The following is a 16,520-nucleotide window of genomic DNA, read 5'->3' as shown; positions in this document are numbered from 1 at the left end:
AATTCTATCTTGAAAAGCCCAAGATCATACTTAGGGTGTGTACCCTTGTTTTATTAATTCCCTCTCTCTCCCTCTGTCAATGTCCTTACTAAAACTGTATTAAATTTATTTTTAATAAACCTTGCTTTATAAGTCTCATCCTACATTTTGTTGCTGCTGCTGGTTTGCAGCAAGGTAAAATATTCTGGCTTCAGCTGAGTAGAGGTCTTTAAGGAGCACACCTTGGACTGATATACACAGCAACATGGAGTATAGTTCTGTTACCCACTACCACTCACACTTGCCATCTAAATATTTTTTTTAAAAAAATCAAAGCACATTTCCAAAACACACTTTTCCCACCCCCATTTGATCACACGGGTTTAACAGAAATTTTCCACTGATCTGCATTTTATCTATAACCAGCCCTAGCCTTTTCCTAACTGTTTTCCTTTTCAAAAGCTATCTTCGATACATTTATTTTGACCCAATTTCAGCTATGTAAAAGGGTAAAAGATAACCTCAAACACTCTTTTCAGATTCTCTACCCTTCAGGCAACATTAAATAATATTCTTTAGGATAATTAATATAAAATATTTCTAAATTATTTTTCTGGAGGAGCTGATGCTAGTATAGTTCACATATTACTTCACAATCAGGCTTTTTTTCCTTGTCAGAATTAAATTCTTTTGGACATACTTTGGCTAAGATATTCTTATGTAATGATTACTTTTAACTGCTAAAAGTACATGTTAATAACATGATACATGTTATCAGCCACATTTGTTCCAGGTGCCTCTAAAATCGATGCTCCCATCGATTTTGCCTCCTGTGTTATCCTCTGCCTCTCTAATGTGGGTTGGGTTAAAGACTCTTAACAAACACACTATGACAGCAGTGATAGGGTATCACTTCTAAGATTAGATTATAAAATATAGGTATCTTCCCTCAGTTGGATGCTTTCTCCCAGCTTGTCTGTTGTAGGGGAAATCAACAGCCATACTCTAAGGTAGTTTTCTGAAGAAAACCCACTTAGCAGAGAATCTAGTGCAGCTGGCAACTATGTGCACGCACTTGGAAGTACAACCTTAGTCCATCTCAATGCAGTCTCTCAATAGTATCACAAGTCCCAAACACAGCCTAACCACTACCTCACGAAACAAGCTGAATTGCTCTGTTGAACGTTGCCCTGATACTTGACTCAAAGAAACCAAGATAATACATGTTTGTTGTTTTAAGCTGCATTAAATTTGGGGATAATCATAAACCAGCAATGTGAAACTAGTGACGATACTTAGGTAATTGTTAATTTAGACAAACTGTATAAGCAAGAAGTTTCTGAATTATCCTGAAAATAATACATTTATTTATTGTTCATTCTGAGACCTTCTCTACATTGTAAAAACAAAATAAAAAACAAACAAACAAACAAAACCCAACAACAAAAACCTTTCACAAAGGTAACCGGAAGCTCTTCTCCTCAGAGTGAAAGTGCCAAAGTCCAAACAACCAAAGCAAAGAGACGAGGACTTAGTGACCTGTTGCAAAACCATACGTCCAAGCCTTTGGAAGGCCAAGAAAAAGGATTGCTAGCTAGGGACAGTCGGGGTTACACAGTGAATTCTGGGCCAGCCTGGAGTACACAGGAGACCCTGTTTCAAAACACAAAGACGGAGTGCAAACACTGACATGAACAACAGTTTGTATTCAATTGCAGTATTGAGGGAAATGCCTTGAAGAGAATATGGCGCGCGCGCCGGTGTGTGTGGGAGTGTCTTTAAAAATAAATGTCTCACTTATAAATTAAGTCGTCACAATTATTAATCAGTAAATACAGAACGAAAAATAAACCAGAAATATATCGAGTAAGAATTGCAAACTGCTATGGGTTTTGTCTAGACAATGTGTACTGAGTACATAAGATGTGGGAAGTGGAGCGTAGCCACATTAAAGGAAAACGAAAAGGAAAGTGTTGAACCAATTTTATAGTCTGTTTGGAGACTGTAGCAACGAGCAATCAGCGGAGGTCTTAAACTGGATATGTTTGAATTCGTATTAAGGGGACGCCGTAAGAAATGAAGCGTGCCTGGGCATCGAACGACACTGTAACCACCACAAAAGCAACATGTGAAACTGAAGAAAGTAACCTCCACCGTTTGTCATCTTTCAAGAGGGACGACACCGCGTCGCTACCGCGAGTCCCAAATCGACCTCTATACCAATGGCCTAGAAACAGAAGAGACTCACACCCGCCTCTCGACTCTGATACATCATTTTAATAAGCCACCGCCGCTGTCACTCAAAATGTCTCACAATACCCATTGGTCCTAAACTGTTGCTTGCTGGGCCGGGGCTACCAAGTGGCAAGCATCCCTAGCCCTCACTTCGGAGGAGAAAAGTGAGAGCGTCCGGGCGGGCGGAAGAGGCAAGGCATCGGAAGCCTCTGTGCCTACGCGAGTACCTGAGCGACCTGGGACCTCCACCGCCGCCGCGACGACTCGGCCTGTGGGCGGGGGCTGTCAGCCGAGAAGAAAATGGCTCAGCCGGGAACTGGTGCCCAAGCCATGGAGAGGCCTGTCCAGAGCGCACGTGTTCGCGCTGGAGAACACGATGGCTGCGAGGGAACCAGAAGGCTCCCCAGACTCCCGCGAAGTCACAGCACCTCAGCCTGCAGAAGCCCGAGTGGCGGACCTTGCAAGGGTTTGACGTTTCCTATTGTTGCCGGAAGTGACGTCGAGGAGCGGCTCCTTAAAGGAAAAAGATTTCCGTTTTCCTCATTCAGATTCGCCATAAAGTCTTTATGTTTTCGCTTCTCATTCTGAACGACTCTGGCCATCAAAATTATGCTAATTTGAAATGTGACAATCAATAAAAGACACGCAATTGATAAAACTTTCATGACAGTCGAGTATCCTGAAGAAGCTGCGCGAACGCAGTGTGGAATCTGCACCTAGGAATGCCAGCATTTGGGGCAGCCTGTGGCTCGGAATGTTTAGCCGCCGTTCGAACTCTCGGCTCGAACTCTGAGTTCTAAAAACAAACCGTCGGCACGAGGGGCGACCCGAGGCGCGGGCGTAAGGCTCTGGGGCTGCAGACCCGGTTCCCGCCACGTTCTCGGGTTTCTTGTGCGCCCTTCTTCTTTCTGTGTTGGTACGGTAGCCTTGGGAACCTTTCAGTTTGCTTAGGGGCTGCTGGCTGAGCCAGAGCTCGTGAACAGGCTGTGCTCTGGCTTGGACGGAGGTGGCCCTTCTGCTGTCCTCACCGAAGTTCCTGGGTTGTAGGCGAACGATCAGGTCTACCGTCTCATCCCTTTAAATTTAGAGGCAGAAAGGGAATTCGAGATGGGACTTGCTTGTGTACCAACTGGTATGGTTTTGGAAGGCATCAAGTAGAATGAATCGGAGTCTGCCCTCTTTGAATTGTTTTGTAGATGCCTTTAAGTTTCTTTCAGTCAAAAATACATCTAGCTCCAAAAGACTGTCCGGAATAGAAAAAGTACTCCTTCCTTCGTGTACTCTCTCTCTCTCTCTCTTTCTTTTTCTTTTTTTTCCATCTTCATGGTGTTTTTTTTCCCCCCAAAATAATTCTCCATCTACTTTGAGGCCTACGATTGCTCTGTATGAAAAGAAAACTAATTTTAACATATGTATTCTAGGCTTACTGCTACACTAGACTATTTTACAGAATTATTTGCAAGCATTTTAACAGTGTTTTATGCGTGAACACAGCGGTTCCCTCATCGAATCTTACAACAGCATTTTCCTAATATCTATTACGGAAAGATTTTGTAAATTTAGTTTCTACAGATTTGTATCCCTCTATCTTAAAGTTTGTCTTTTAGATATGTCAAGCGGAATCTCAAAATCCTAGCTATCCACTGTGATTATTAAAGGCTAGTTACTTTATCCAGGGCAAAATGATTTTGAAGTCCTGTGACATGTTTTTAAAAACCTGTAGCAGCTATGAAATTGAGCTGGGTTTGAAACAAAGTATCTTAAACTGCTGAGCTGGGAGACTAGCTCAGTTGTAGAGCCATTGGGTATGCCAAGATCCTGAGATCGGTTCTGTTCCCCACCAAACCATGTTGTGCGGTGCTCACAATGTCTTCCAGCAATTCGGTTGGTGGATTTGATTTGTTCCTAACTCTTCAGAAAGCTAGTTAGACCAGTGAGACCTTAATGATTGAATCTGTATATGGTCTTCATTTAATATCCTGTGATAAGTAATATAAAGTGAAAATGCTAATTTTATTTTTAAGTAAGTTTAATTTTATCTCAGGTTAACTACGGTCAAGTGTAACATATGTATCAGTACTTGATTAGCTTCAATTCATAGTAATAATTTTAGTATTTACTAATTAAAAAATACTAGGAAAGCCTTTCTTGAAAACATACTTCTATGATCTTGTTTTTTTAAAAATACCTTTATGTTTTTCTTTTCTGTCATATCGTTTCCCTCCACCTACAGATACAAGCTGTACTTGAATCTTACTCTTCTTTAAAATGTTTATTGTGCTGGTAATGAAGAGGATGTGTTCCTGGGGCATACTTTATTGTCTGAAATTTCATTACCAGAGGTAGAAATAATGTAAAGATAAATGTCTTCTATGATACCAGCAAAAGAAAAGGTAGCACCGAGTATTGGATAAAATCGCATGTCCTGGGAAGATGGGATATGAACAGAACTAACAATTGTGTTGTCAGATGGGTCTGGAAACTAAAACAAGATCAGACCTGCAATCTTAAATCCCAGGCACAGTGTTTGTAGTTACAGCAGAGGCTAGAGTAGTTACCACGTCACCTTTCTTAGTCAATAAAGGTTGATCTGGGAAGTCTGTCTTAACATATCTGTATGTCTTTCTAGCCCAGGCATCTGGAAAGATGGGAAATAAGCCTTACTGTTTTGACCAGTATGTTGTATAATTTAATTTTAGGATTTCTTTCCCCGTCCCCCCCTAAAATCCTCATTGTCTAAATATATTACTATTTAGTAGGTAATTTGGTGTTTCAAACATGCTGACCATAGCATCAGTGCAAGGATACTTAAAAGTACATTCAGCAGCTCGCTCCTCAGGAGCAGACTGAGAATAGGATGCTATCCCATGGACATGGAATAGGTGCTCAAGTCTAGAGAAATGGCCACAGAAATGGTGGTGACCCAGGCTTAGAATTCTGCACATTGCCAGCTTTATATACTCCTCCTGATCTATATAGATGCAGAAGTGTCTGGGAAGGGGTGATTTATATGTCGATAGTTGCTGAAATACAGTGCGTGGACAAAAATCCCTAAGTATAGTTAATCTAATTCTTGAATTGTTCTTTCTTTCTTTCTTTCTTTCTTTCTTTCTTTCTTTCTTTCTTTTAATATCAGTGATTTCATTTTAAAGGAGCTCCAGTTTCAGAGAATCTCTTTTCTGCAGGAACTCTTGTCATTTTCTTGAGCAAGATATTAGTGAACTATGAGTTTGGTTTGGATTTTAATATAAGCATCTCTAATTGGCAACTATATGAAATCCAAACCCTGGGGATAATAACTTAAATCTGTGCTAAATTTATCTTCATTTTTTGGTTTATACTATATAGGTTTTATAAACATTCAGGGCAATTAATGATAGCGGCCATTTCAACTTGATATTTTTTTCCAAATGGTACCAGCTATGATTTGATAAGTGTCCTCCATAGGCTCATATGTTTGATAACTTGGTTTCCAGCTTGGAGTTCTAATTTGACAGGTTGTGCAATCTTAGGGAGGTGGGACTTAGCTAGAGGAGGTTGCTTGGGGAGTGAAGATGCCTTAAGATGATAGATAGCCTGATACCAGTTCTTGGCTTTCCTTCCTCTGGTCTGGGGTAATGTAGGCTAGCAGCTACTGTGCATTCCTGCCACCTTGTGCTGCCTGTCACCATGTCACGATGGCTTCTACACTGTGAGGATCCATAGCCCCTCAGGCATTGGGCCAATAAGTCTCTTTTTCACTGAGTAAAGATTATAGTGTATTATCATTCAAGGTAAAACATTTGGGAGAGTGCTAGATGAAGTACATTGGAAGAACATAAACACAAGACATACTTATGTTTTTCGAAAGGAAAAAGTAGAGGATGAGGTTGAAGCCAAGTTTGCACTTAGGGTTGAGAGTTGGCACAAGGCAGTAAGCCCTTAACCTGCCAGAGAAGTGCTAAGTTCCGAGGAGTGGAAGTAGGTGGTGTAACCTGCTGGGGAGACACACAGAGTAGATGAAGGAGATGTATGCACAGTAGAACAGAGCAACTTCCCAAAGTGTTAACCAGGACTTCATAATTTCATTTTTAGATGAGAGGTTGTAAGATTATTTGAGAGTTGGAGCTGAATCGGAATATAATGGCAACAGGTGACTTAAAAAGAAGCTTGCGGAAGCTAGAACAAGTGCTTCGTTCACTAAATTACCCTAATGAGGTGGATTATGTCGGGTAAGCTGTAATGCATTTGATATTTGAAACTTACTGGTGGTTTTCTTTTCTTTTTCTTTTTTCTTTTTTTGTTTTTTCCAGACAGGGTTTCTCTGTGTAGCCCAGGCTGTCCTGGAACTCACTCTGTAGACTAGGCTGGCCTCGAACTCAGAAATCCACCTGCCTCTGCCTCCCTAGTGCTGGGATTAAAGGTGTGAGCCACTACTGCCCGGCTAGTTTTATCATTATTATTATTATTTTGCAAAACGTTCGAGATACATATGACATGATGAAACTAATAATTCTTTTTAATGGACCCTATTTAAATTCACTTTTGGGCTAACAGCTTGGTACAGGGACTGGCTGCCCAGCCTGATGACCCTGATTTCAATCCCCAGGCCTCACACTGAAACAAAAGATCCAGCTCCCTCAAATTGTCCTTTGTCCTTCAGAGGTTCCTGTACTGTTGTAGATGAGTGTGAGTGCGCAGTGAACAGCTGTAATAAATTCAAGAGAAATGTACTTGTGTATATACATAGCTAATGTTATAATATTCAAGTATATGTATTTAAGAAAGCAGAAAACTGTAGGAACTTATAAGTATGAATAAAAATTTCAACCCAAGAGGATTTAAGATGGCCGTTTGTTAGCTGTATATATCTCAGTCTAGATGCTGTCTCTAATTTTAAGCTCACTGGAGTATAATGGATTTTATTAATTATATAATCTGCCGTTCTCTCATTCTGCAGGGTAGTAGTATGTTTAATATAGCCAACATGAGCAGTGACCATTTACTTCATGTGTTCTCTAGCATGGAAGATTCTGATTAGTGGTGTTTCTTAAGGTAGCCTCCATGCTATAAAACTCTTATTAAATTTTGAGTGGAGTGTTGGAAAGATGCCAAGAGCACCTGCAGCTCTTCCAGAGAAATAGAGTTTACTCCCAGCCATCCCATCAGGTGCCTTCCATCTGCAGTTGCTGTGGGCAGGAAACATACAAATAAAAACAAAAGGCTTTTTAAAACTTTGGGGTGGCGATGGGGAGGCTTACACACACATTGCAATTCTGTGGAAAACATTCTGTTCATATGTAAGCACAGTATAACTTCAGCTGGCTGCTAACTGAAGATAGAATTCATCTGCTTCTTTGTGCAGGATTCAGCAAGTCATTACCTACCAGTAAGTAAGTAAAGAATTAGAAACAGACAGTATGAGGCATCAGAGACTAAGAAGATGGCTTCATGAGAACCAGCATTAAGTAATGAGTCATAACGAATACGTACAGATAAAGGCAGCATGTAGGGCCCTCCTCCTAGACATAGCACAGGCTAGGAAGGTACAGCTCTCGAAGAAGCAGAGTGGCACCTCATCACAGCATAAGCTCTTCCAGTGGTTCCTCATTCATAACTTAGAGTTTGTAAGGTTAATTTTTGCAGGTTTGTGTAGGAATATATGCCTTAATATAACAAATGTTGCAAAGTATAAAATCTTCTTGAGAACTGTAAGGCAGTACTTTCTTTTCATTTATAGGAGATCAAGTAAGAATACACGTTAGAAAAGCCATAAAAACTGTAGGAGATAGGCTGTCCAGCAATAGTGAGGTTCAGAGCACATGAAAGTGAACAGTGTTGTTTCTTAATCTGATCAGAATGGCTCAGAGTAGCAAAGAGAGTCTGGAGAGTCATGTCTATCTTCATTACTGTGTCTATAATGATAACCAAGTTATTGACAACACTGCTAATTATCCTTAATCACCCAGGCTTTGGACCTATGTGAGTTAAGTCTTTTTCCCTTTTCCCGACAGCCTGATAAAGGGAGACACAGCAGCATCCTTGCCCATCATCAGCTACTCTCTCACTTCATACTCGCCTTACGTAGCAGAACTCCTAATGGAATCCAGTATAGAGCTCATAGCGAAGAACGACGTGCGATTTACAGATACTGTTTACAAGGTAGTCTGAGTTTATGAAACAATAATTCTTTATTGAGTGATTTTTAAAATCAATACTTTAGTAATAACTATCGAAACACAGTTGCTTGTTCACTTACCAATGGTATATACATCTGAGAAATGCATTGATAGGCAGTTTTATCATTGGAAAAATATCAGAGTGTGGTTGCAGAGACCTAGATTTGTCTATATGCATAGCCTATTGCCCTTGGGCTACAAACTTGTAATGAGTTCCTGTTCTGAATATTGTGTGAATTATAGTGCAGTATAAGTATTCATATGTCTAAACATGGATGTAATTAAGTTTAATTACTAGGCCATAGGGAAAAATTCAGCTTCATTATAATCTAGGGCTATTATCATATGTGGTCATGTGTCACATGTGTATATATTTGACCGAGTATTTTCATAAGTGTTTATTTCATTAACATGTGGTCTCTATTGCAATAAATATACAATTCCTGTTTGCTTTTCAACATTTCCTATTAATTATGGCAACTGGTAAACATTTGTCATTGGCTGTAATTTGCCTGCTTTCTATGAAATTTTAGTAAATGTTTGTATACTGGAGGAAGCAGGAGAGAGAACCTTATAGTATACACAGTGAAGCTTTCATAGTTTGTTCCTTGAGATCCGAGACAAGATCTATCTGCAGTAGCATCTAGACACTTGAATGGAGACTGAATTTGATCTGTTGATTTCGATTTTTAAAAACTTAATGTTTACCATTAATTTTATCAAGTGCTATGAATTTTGTGTGTGTTTGTTTTGTTTTGTTTGAGACAGGGTCTCACTAGCTCTGGCTGTCCTAAAGTGCTCACCCACCTCTCCCTCTTCACTCCCTCTTCCTCTCCCTCCCTCTTCCTCTCCTCTTCCTCTCCTTCCCTCTTCTTTTCCCTTCTGCCCCCTACTCAACATATCCCTAGCAACTTGTCTCATTCCTGAGCATAATTCAACACCAACTCTATACTTTTAGTAACTTTACTTAATGGCTTGATCTTTCTCTCAAGGGTAGTCATTACCTTCTGATCAGGTGGTTATATAATTTTGAATTAAACAAATAAATTGTTCCTAATTATTACCTTTATTCCTTTGCAGCTTCTTCGTGATCAATTCGATTATAAACCAATTTTGACAAAAAAGCAATTTATACAGTCTGGATTTGCTGAATGGAAAATTGAAATTGTCTGTGATATATTGAATTGTGTGATGAAAAAACACAAGGAATTGATTGGCCTTGACAAGGTAATTTTACAAATAGATTTAGTTCTAACTGATGAAAAAAAAAACCCACTATTTAAATCAAATCAGCAGCAAATTATTTAAAAGTGCATGGTCAGTGGACCCCAGAGGTTCTTTGGCTGTCAGACTCCTATGATTAGAGAAAGCATGGAGGACCTTCGTAGAAGAGACTTAAGTGCAGAAGCAAATGCACTGAGGCAAAGCAGCAGTGTTCTCGTCGGGGGAGGGGTGGGCAGCTAAGCTTCGCAGGTGACTACACCAACTGTTACAGATGTCAGTGTGTTATGAAATGAAGGGGATTCTTGCTGTTAATGGTATACGTGGAATTGGGGAATTGTCTAGGAATTTCAAGGGCAAATCTAGGAACTAGGATTAGTTTCTACCAAAAATGAGTTGTATAGAACCAAGCTGGGAACTGGAAGGGATGTGAATGTGTAAAACCACAGAGGTGCTGAGGAGTCCGACCTCTAACTTTTATGTCTCAGAATCTCCTCTATAGGGCAAAGATTTCACAGCGAGCTTCTTGCCAAGGACAGGTCACTGTAATACCAGGATTTCCTGCAGTCTGACCTAGATCAAGCCATGAGCAGCTACTTAATCTAGATCTCATTGCTCATACAGCCACATATCAGATGCCATGGTTGCTCCATTATACACAGATAGGGTACAGACTGTCAAGGGTCGTGATTTCTCCGATACTAGTCACATGTCTTACACATTATGATCTGAACCTAAATTAACAGTTCAAAGATAATGTATTTTTGACACTTTTTAAAGCTTTTGTTTTATTTTCTTGTGTAGTTTTGTTTGTTTTTTTAACTATGTAGCCCCAGGTGCCTCATAGTTTCTGTGTAACTAATGCTGACCTCAGCCCTCCGTCCTCAGTCTTCTGTGTGCAGGATTACATCACCAACAAACCAGTCTCACTTAAATGTACAGGAAACAAACAAACCAAACATGCTTCATTGTTTCCACTATTTACTATTATCAAAACTAAGTATTTAAAGAATAGAATTTAAATTTATATCATACTTTTCTACAAAATGTACTATTTTGTCTACTTCTTTTCCCTTCTTAGAATAATTCATCATGCCAAAGGAAGAAGAACGTTTCTGAAAAGCCAGAACCTTGTTCAAACAGTGAGAAACGCCCTGCAGAGGCTGTTGGCATTGATATCACGGGCAGGTTTATGACATCAGGAAAGGTGTGAAAAGAAAAGGGACAGTAGCATCTGCGTACAGAGAGATGGAGTTCTCCACTGCAGCAGGCAGCACAGATACAAGGCGTTTTTAGTAGTGAAAACGAGTTTTCTTAAAGGCCTTCTTTTCATTTATTTATGTGTTTTGATCATATTTTCTCGGATGCTCTCTCTCTTAAGCCACTTCACTTTCCTCCCCACAGTCTCAGCAGGTGACTTCTTAGTGACATTTGGGGACAATTCCTAAACTTGTGAGAAGTGTAAACAGGAAAAATTGTATAGGCTTCATATTTCTAATGTTGAATTCTTTTTCATTTTCCAGATAAAATGTAGTAAGGTTATTTTATAGAGGCATTGACATACTTTTAAAAATATATTTATTTTATCTTACATGGTTGTATATCAGAAGGAAGCAAAAAAGTGTGTCATATCCCTTAGAACTAGAGTCATGTGTGGTTGTAAGTTTCCATGTGAATACTAGGAACCAAACCTGTCTTTTGCAAGAGTTTGTAAGTGTTTTTTAACCTGAGACATCTTTGCAGCCCTCAGCGTATACTCTTAATTACATATCTGATCATCCCTAAAAAGATGTGTATATGTATTAAGTAATCCACTAGTAGCAAGAGTGATTTTGAAGGTTCTTTTAGATGCAATGAAAACCAAGATTATAGATTCTTTAGTAATCTGGTTTTGATTATTCTTTATTTTAGGTATTCGCTGTCTCTGTCTTGAGCACCTGCAGCTAAATGAATTCCAATACATCGAGTGACAGCTGCTTTTCATATCCAAGGGAGCTCTAAGCTAGTATTCCATTTTAATAATAAATGTCCTTCTAGCTATTTTCCTTTTGGGGTGAGGAGGCAGAATACAGATTAATAATCGATGTAGAATTAGATAAAAGGTATAAATTGTTTCTAAATAAAGTGAAATACATAGAATTACTTATTCTTTAATCCAAAATATATGACTAGAAAAGCTTTAATACCAGAAACATGAATAACTACTAAAGAGCTGGTAGTATTAATAATCATTCTTATATTTCTTTGTTGACAAAGAAGTTGGGACAGTGCTGAAGCAAATTGTCTCCTTGCTGATGCCTCATGTCATTTAGATTGTTTATGATTTCTTCATGTGTTAGGGTTTTCTTGTGTCTCTACAAACAATCCATAATAATAATAGGCAGGCAGACCGTGGCTAAAGTGTGAAGTTACTCTTAGTACTTCCCTTTTTTCAGTATTTTAAACATTCAATGAAAGGTAACCTATGTACTGTGATTTGATCAATAGTAAAAATTTTGGTGAGTTCTCACATAGCAAGTTGTTATTTAACTTGTAAATTATGTCACAACTTTTGTTTATTTATTCATTGACAGAATCTCACTATATAGCCCAGGTTGGCCTGGTGCTTCTAACCCTTCTGTCTGGGCTTAGTAAATGCTGGGATTACGGTTCTGTGCTACCACACGTCATAGATATTTTTGTTTTGTTGTTTTTTGGTTTTGGTTTTAACTTTCTATCATGTAATATTTCAAACATTTATAAAATCTGAACATTAACCTGTTTCAACAAATAATCAGATCTTTGCTAATCCTGTTTCATCTTTACCGTAACCACTTTGTCCAGCATTTTGAAACCAAGCTAAACATCTTCTTTAAAATATATTTCAGTATTTAACCTAAGACATAAGAAAGCTTTTTAAAAAGTTGAACTATGTCTCCCAAGCACTTAAAAAATATGTTAATATTAGCATCTTATATTATGATACATTATTGTGGTAATTTAAATGTCTTTAAATCTTTATACAGTTTGTCTAGAGTATACTTAAAGGAATCGTGGCAGTAAACCATGGAAGTGTCTGTTGGTGTTTGTCTCTGCAGAAGAAAGCTGTGGTGATCCGCCACCTGTACACTGAAGAGAAGGTTGGCGTTCCTGAAGGGACAGTGACCTTAGCAGACATCAGTCAAGGCTGCAGTGAGTCAGCAGAGCAGAGTTCTGACATTCGGATTCCTGAGGCCCAGGCCCCTGAGGTCAAGGCTGAGCTGCAAGTGAGGCCTTGCGGGCTCTTTAACACACTGCTGTGTCTCTGCTTACTTTAGTCTTTGAAACCTGGACTGTTTGTCAACTCTTAAATTATGGCACCTATGTTATTACTTAAGAATGAATCAGTCTTACTGAATGGGGGTCAGTGGATTCCAGTTGTCAGATCTGTTTGCAGTTTCCCTCCTGAGTTAGAAGTAAAGCAAAGAGAAATGAAAAAAGGTTCCTGCCCCAGGGAACTTGCAGTCTAGCAAGATAGATGTGCCGCTTTGCGTGGTAGAGTTCTCTACCACTTGTAAGCTTGGCATTTTATCCCATTTTCCCTTTGTCAGCAAAGGGAGTTTTTGCTTTATTTTCCCCAAGGGGCATGGTCTTGCCATGTAGCTTTGGCTGCCTTTATATAGCTCAAGGTGGCTTCTAATTGCAAAATCCTTTCTGCCTGGCCTTTTTATAGTAGGGTTGCAGATCTATGCTGTCCTACCTGACTCCTTGCTAGTTTTCCATTTCTGTTACTCCTTTTTAATACAAGCACCCTCATGTATATGATCTCTACTGTTTCTGATACAGTGCTCTGCCTTGGGATCTTTATACAGTTTGGGTTACACTTGGATTTATGAACATTTATTTATGGGCCCACTTTGTGCTATGTGACACTAGCTAGTGAGCATATGTCATTTTGTCTTGCTTATTTCCTCTTGGGTTTTATATTAGGCAATGTTTCAAGGAACTAAGTAATGGCAGTTGTATTGTGCTACCTAATGTGAGAGCATCGTACAGATGACTTCACAAGTCATGGCTGTGAAAATGAAGTCACTGGGGTCACATCTGACAGACTAGTGCTGTCTAGGTCCAGTCTGTCTGCCGGAGGGCTCTGTTGTCACACTGTGCTCCTTCCTGAGCTATCAAAACAACACAAAGGAATGAAAATGTCACTTCATAACATCTGTGGTCTTGTTTATCATTTTAGGATATATGTGATAATCCTGAGATTACCGCACTTCAGATCACACTGGCCGAATGTCAGGAAAAGCTGAAGCAGCTGACTTGGATAGAGAAACGGCTTGAGCGTTTGGAAGCTGCAACACACGGAAAAGTGATGGTAGATGAGAAGGCCTGGAACAACCTTCTAAGTCGTGTCACTCTTCTTGAAACAGAGATGCTGTTGTCCAAAAAGGTATCGCTATGGAAAGCTGTCGAGTACAGTAAAGTGTTCATCTTATTACATCTGTGTACTGCTACACGAGGGGCTACTTAGGAAAGAAATGTTTAGTTAGAATAAAGTCTGCTTAAGTTGAACAAGTTTTGTTATACTTCTTAATGGCTGTTTTCCTCTCAAATAGAATATTTTGAAAAACTTGTAAGTTGAGATTTTAGTGATTAATAGATTAATACTTGAAATACTTGGAATGAGGTAAGAATTTTTGAAAAACTGAAAATTATGTATTTTAATAAGACAAAGTTTACAGAAAAAGTTGTAGAAAAGGTAAAAATTGAAATTCCAACTTTTTCTTCTTTATGCATTAACTTCAATCATAAAGTGAATTTAATAGAAACAGTTACCAAATTTACTCTTCAGTCAGTGTTCTGTTGCTGTGAAGTCACACCATGACCAAGGCAACTCTTATAAAGTAAAGCCTTTAACTAGGGGCTTGTTTACGGTTCAGAGAGTCAGTCCATTGTCATCATGGCGGGAGGGGGCAGGGATGGAAGCACACATGGCTGTGACAGTCACTGAGAGCTATATCCTTATCAACTGAGAGATAGACCTCAAAGCCCACCCCTGGTGACACACTTCCTCCAACAAAGGCCACATCTCTTAATCCTTCTCAAGTAGTGTCCCTCCTTGGTGACTAAGCATTTAAATATATGAGTCTGTGGGGTCCATTCTTATTCAAACCACTAAATTTACCATTGCCTTATAGAGTCTGAGAAATCTCTTTTATTTCTTAGGATTTCAGTTTCTAGTCTGTCTTCCTCTTTTAGAGACTGGAGTTGTAGATTCAGGAATGTTACTATCTGCTTCTGCATCTAAATGGTTGTTTCTTAAACAGAAATAATTATATATTATTTGTAAACAAATTTATTCAAACTAAACATGCCCTGTGCATTGCTTCTATTTTGTGTTTAGCAGTGTAAAATGAAACACCTTGCATTTTATTCTAAATATTTGCCTGTACATTCCAGAGTGAATCTGTAGAGCGTAATGTGGCAAGTCAAGACTGTGAGTCAATTAGTGATGTGGACTTTGTACCCTATGGTAAGTTCTTAAATTATATTAATACTCTTGGCTTGCAAACATGTTTAAAAGAGTAGTTTGTATGGACATTTGGCATCTTTAGCATTCTCATCTATGCATGTGTGTGTGTATGTGTGTGTGTGTGCGCGCTCGCGCGCGTGTGCGTGTGTAAGCCAGAGGTCCATATTAGATTTCCTTCTCAATCACTCTCTGGATTATTCTTTGAGATAAAGTTCTCACTGAACCTCTAGCTCACCAACTTGGCTATACTTGCTAGCCAGCAAGCTCCCAGGATACCCTTGTCTCCATCACCCTAGCAGTCAGACTGTAGATGCAAGCCACTACACCTGATTTAAAACAAAACCTAAAACAAAGAAAACCATAGTTTTAGAAATCAAATTAAGCAAATTTACTGATCAAGTCATATCTCCAGCTTTTATTACACATTTCTATTAATAAAATAAAATTACAGAGCTCTTAGAAAAAAGAAAATAGAGAACCACAGACTGCCAATGATTGCTTATATAACCAGAGTATATATCTTTCAGGGTATAGAGGATGAATATACTCTGGCGTACAGTCTTGTAGACCTTGGGGGATTTTTACTTTGAATCATTCTAGAATAACAGTACTGTCAATAAGAAAATCAGACCTCTAAAAGTTCTGCTTACTGACAGTCATACAGTGAGAATGGTGTAGAGCCCGGGAGGTCTTTTCCATGCCACAACCTTCTTCGGATAGACTCCATGTTACTGAGCATCAAGGATCTCCGGTTTCCACAGAACCTTTTATTCTTTTGAGTCTTAATTTAGAAAAAGCAAAGGGCCACATTTTACCTCATGGTGTGATTAAATTATGTTTGTAAAGAAGATGACTTCTATGATTGACAGTTTATCATGAGGTTAAATTTCAGTTTTATATATATGTGTGTAACATCATTAGAGCTTTTCAGCTACTATATGTTTAACAATCCGCATTTTACAATATGCAATTTAAGAAACTGCATTGTTCTAACTGCTGTATTAAGTCATTTCATTCCTAATACAGCCATGTAAACTAAGTACTATTATTATGCATATGTGACTGTCTCAGATGAGGAAGATGAGTTTCATTGAAACTCACTGGTCAGTATTCCAGTGACCACCCAATCACTGAGTGGTGGACAGAGTTGAATTAAGGCAACTCACTCTAATAGGTTTCCTCAACACTACACAGTTAGTGCAGATGCTGCTATCATCTCACAGAAGGCAATTTCAGGTGATCTGATAGGATGCATGGGACAATTTCAATATTATTGTATTTAGGCCTGATTTGTGACCAATTATATGGTCAGTTTTGGAGAAGGTACCATGAGATGCTGAGAAGAAGGTATATCCTTTTGTTTTAGGATAAAATATTCTGTAGATATCTGTTAAATCCATTTGTTTCATAACTTCTGTTAGTTTCACTGTGTC

The 16,520-nt window shown here is 38.8% G+C and overlaps 2 protein-coding genes across 5 annotated transcripts in view; one reads left to right on the top strand and one right to left on the bottom strand.

Annotated features, from left to right (window-relative positions):
* Fbxo8 (F-box protein 8) overlaps positions 1-2,704 on the bottom strand; it is a 41,552-nt gene extending 38,848 nt beyond the window's left edge. The window contains exon 1 of the mRNA XM_021169668.2: positions 2,442-2,704. The gene's annotated coding sequence lies outside the window, so the exon portion shown is untranslated. The remainder of the gene's footprint in view (positions 1-2,441) is intronic.
* Cep44 (centrosomal protein 44) overlaps positions 2,687-16,520 on the top strand; it is a 20,146-nt gene continuing 6,312 nt past the window's right edge. Inside the window, exons 1-9 of one of the 4 annotated variants that reach the window (XM_021169667.2) lie at positions 2,687-3,130; positions 4,448-4,607; positions 6,289-6,425; positions 8,208-8,355; positions 9,453-9,599; positions 10,675-10,800; positions 12,671-12,838; positions 13,798-14,004; positions 15,015-15,087. In XM_021169667.2, coding sequence (XP_021025326.1) covers positions 6,337-6,425; positions 8,208-8,355; positions 9,453-9,599; positions 10,675-10,800; positions 12,671-12,838; positions 13,798-14,004; positions 15,015-15,087 — 958 coding nt within the window. In that variant the 5' untranslated portion in view covers positions 2,687-3,130; positions 4,448-4,607; positions 6,289-6,336. The other 3 variants (XM_021169664.2, XM_021169665.2, XM_021169666.2) reach the window with 3 other exon arrangements.

Source organism: Mus caroli, chromosome 8, assembly GCF_900094665.2.
Source record: "Mus caroli chromosome 8, CAROLI_EIJ_v1.1, whole genome shotgun sequence".
NCBI classification, from domain to species: Eukaryota; Metazoa; Chordata; class Mammalia; order Rodentia; family Muridae; genus Mus; species Mus caroli.
This window is presented reverse-complemented; position numbering and strand designations above follow the sequence as displayed.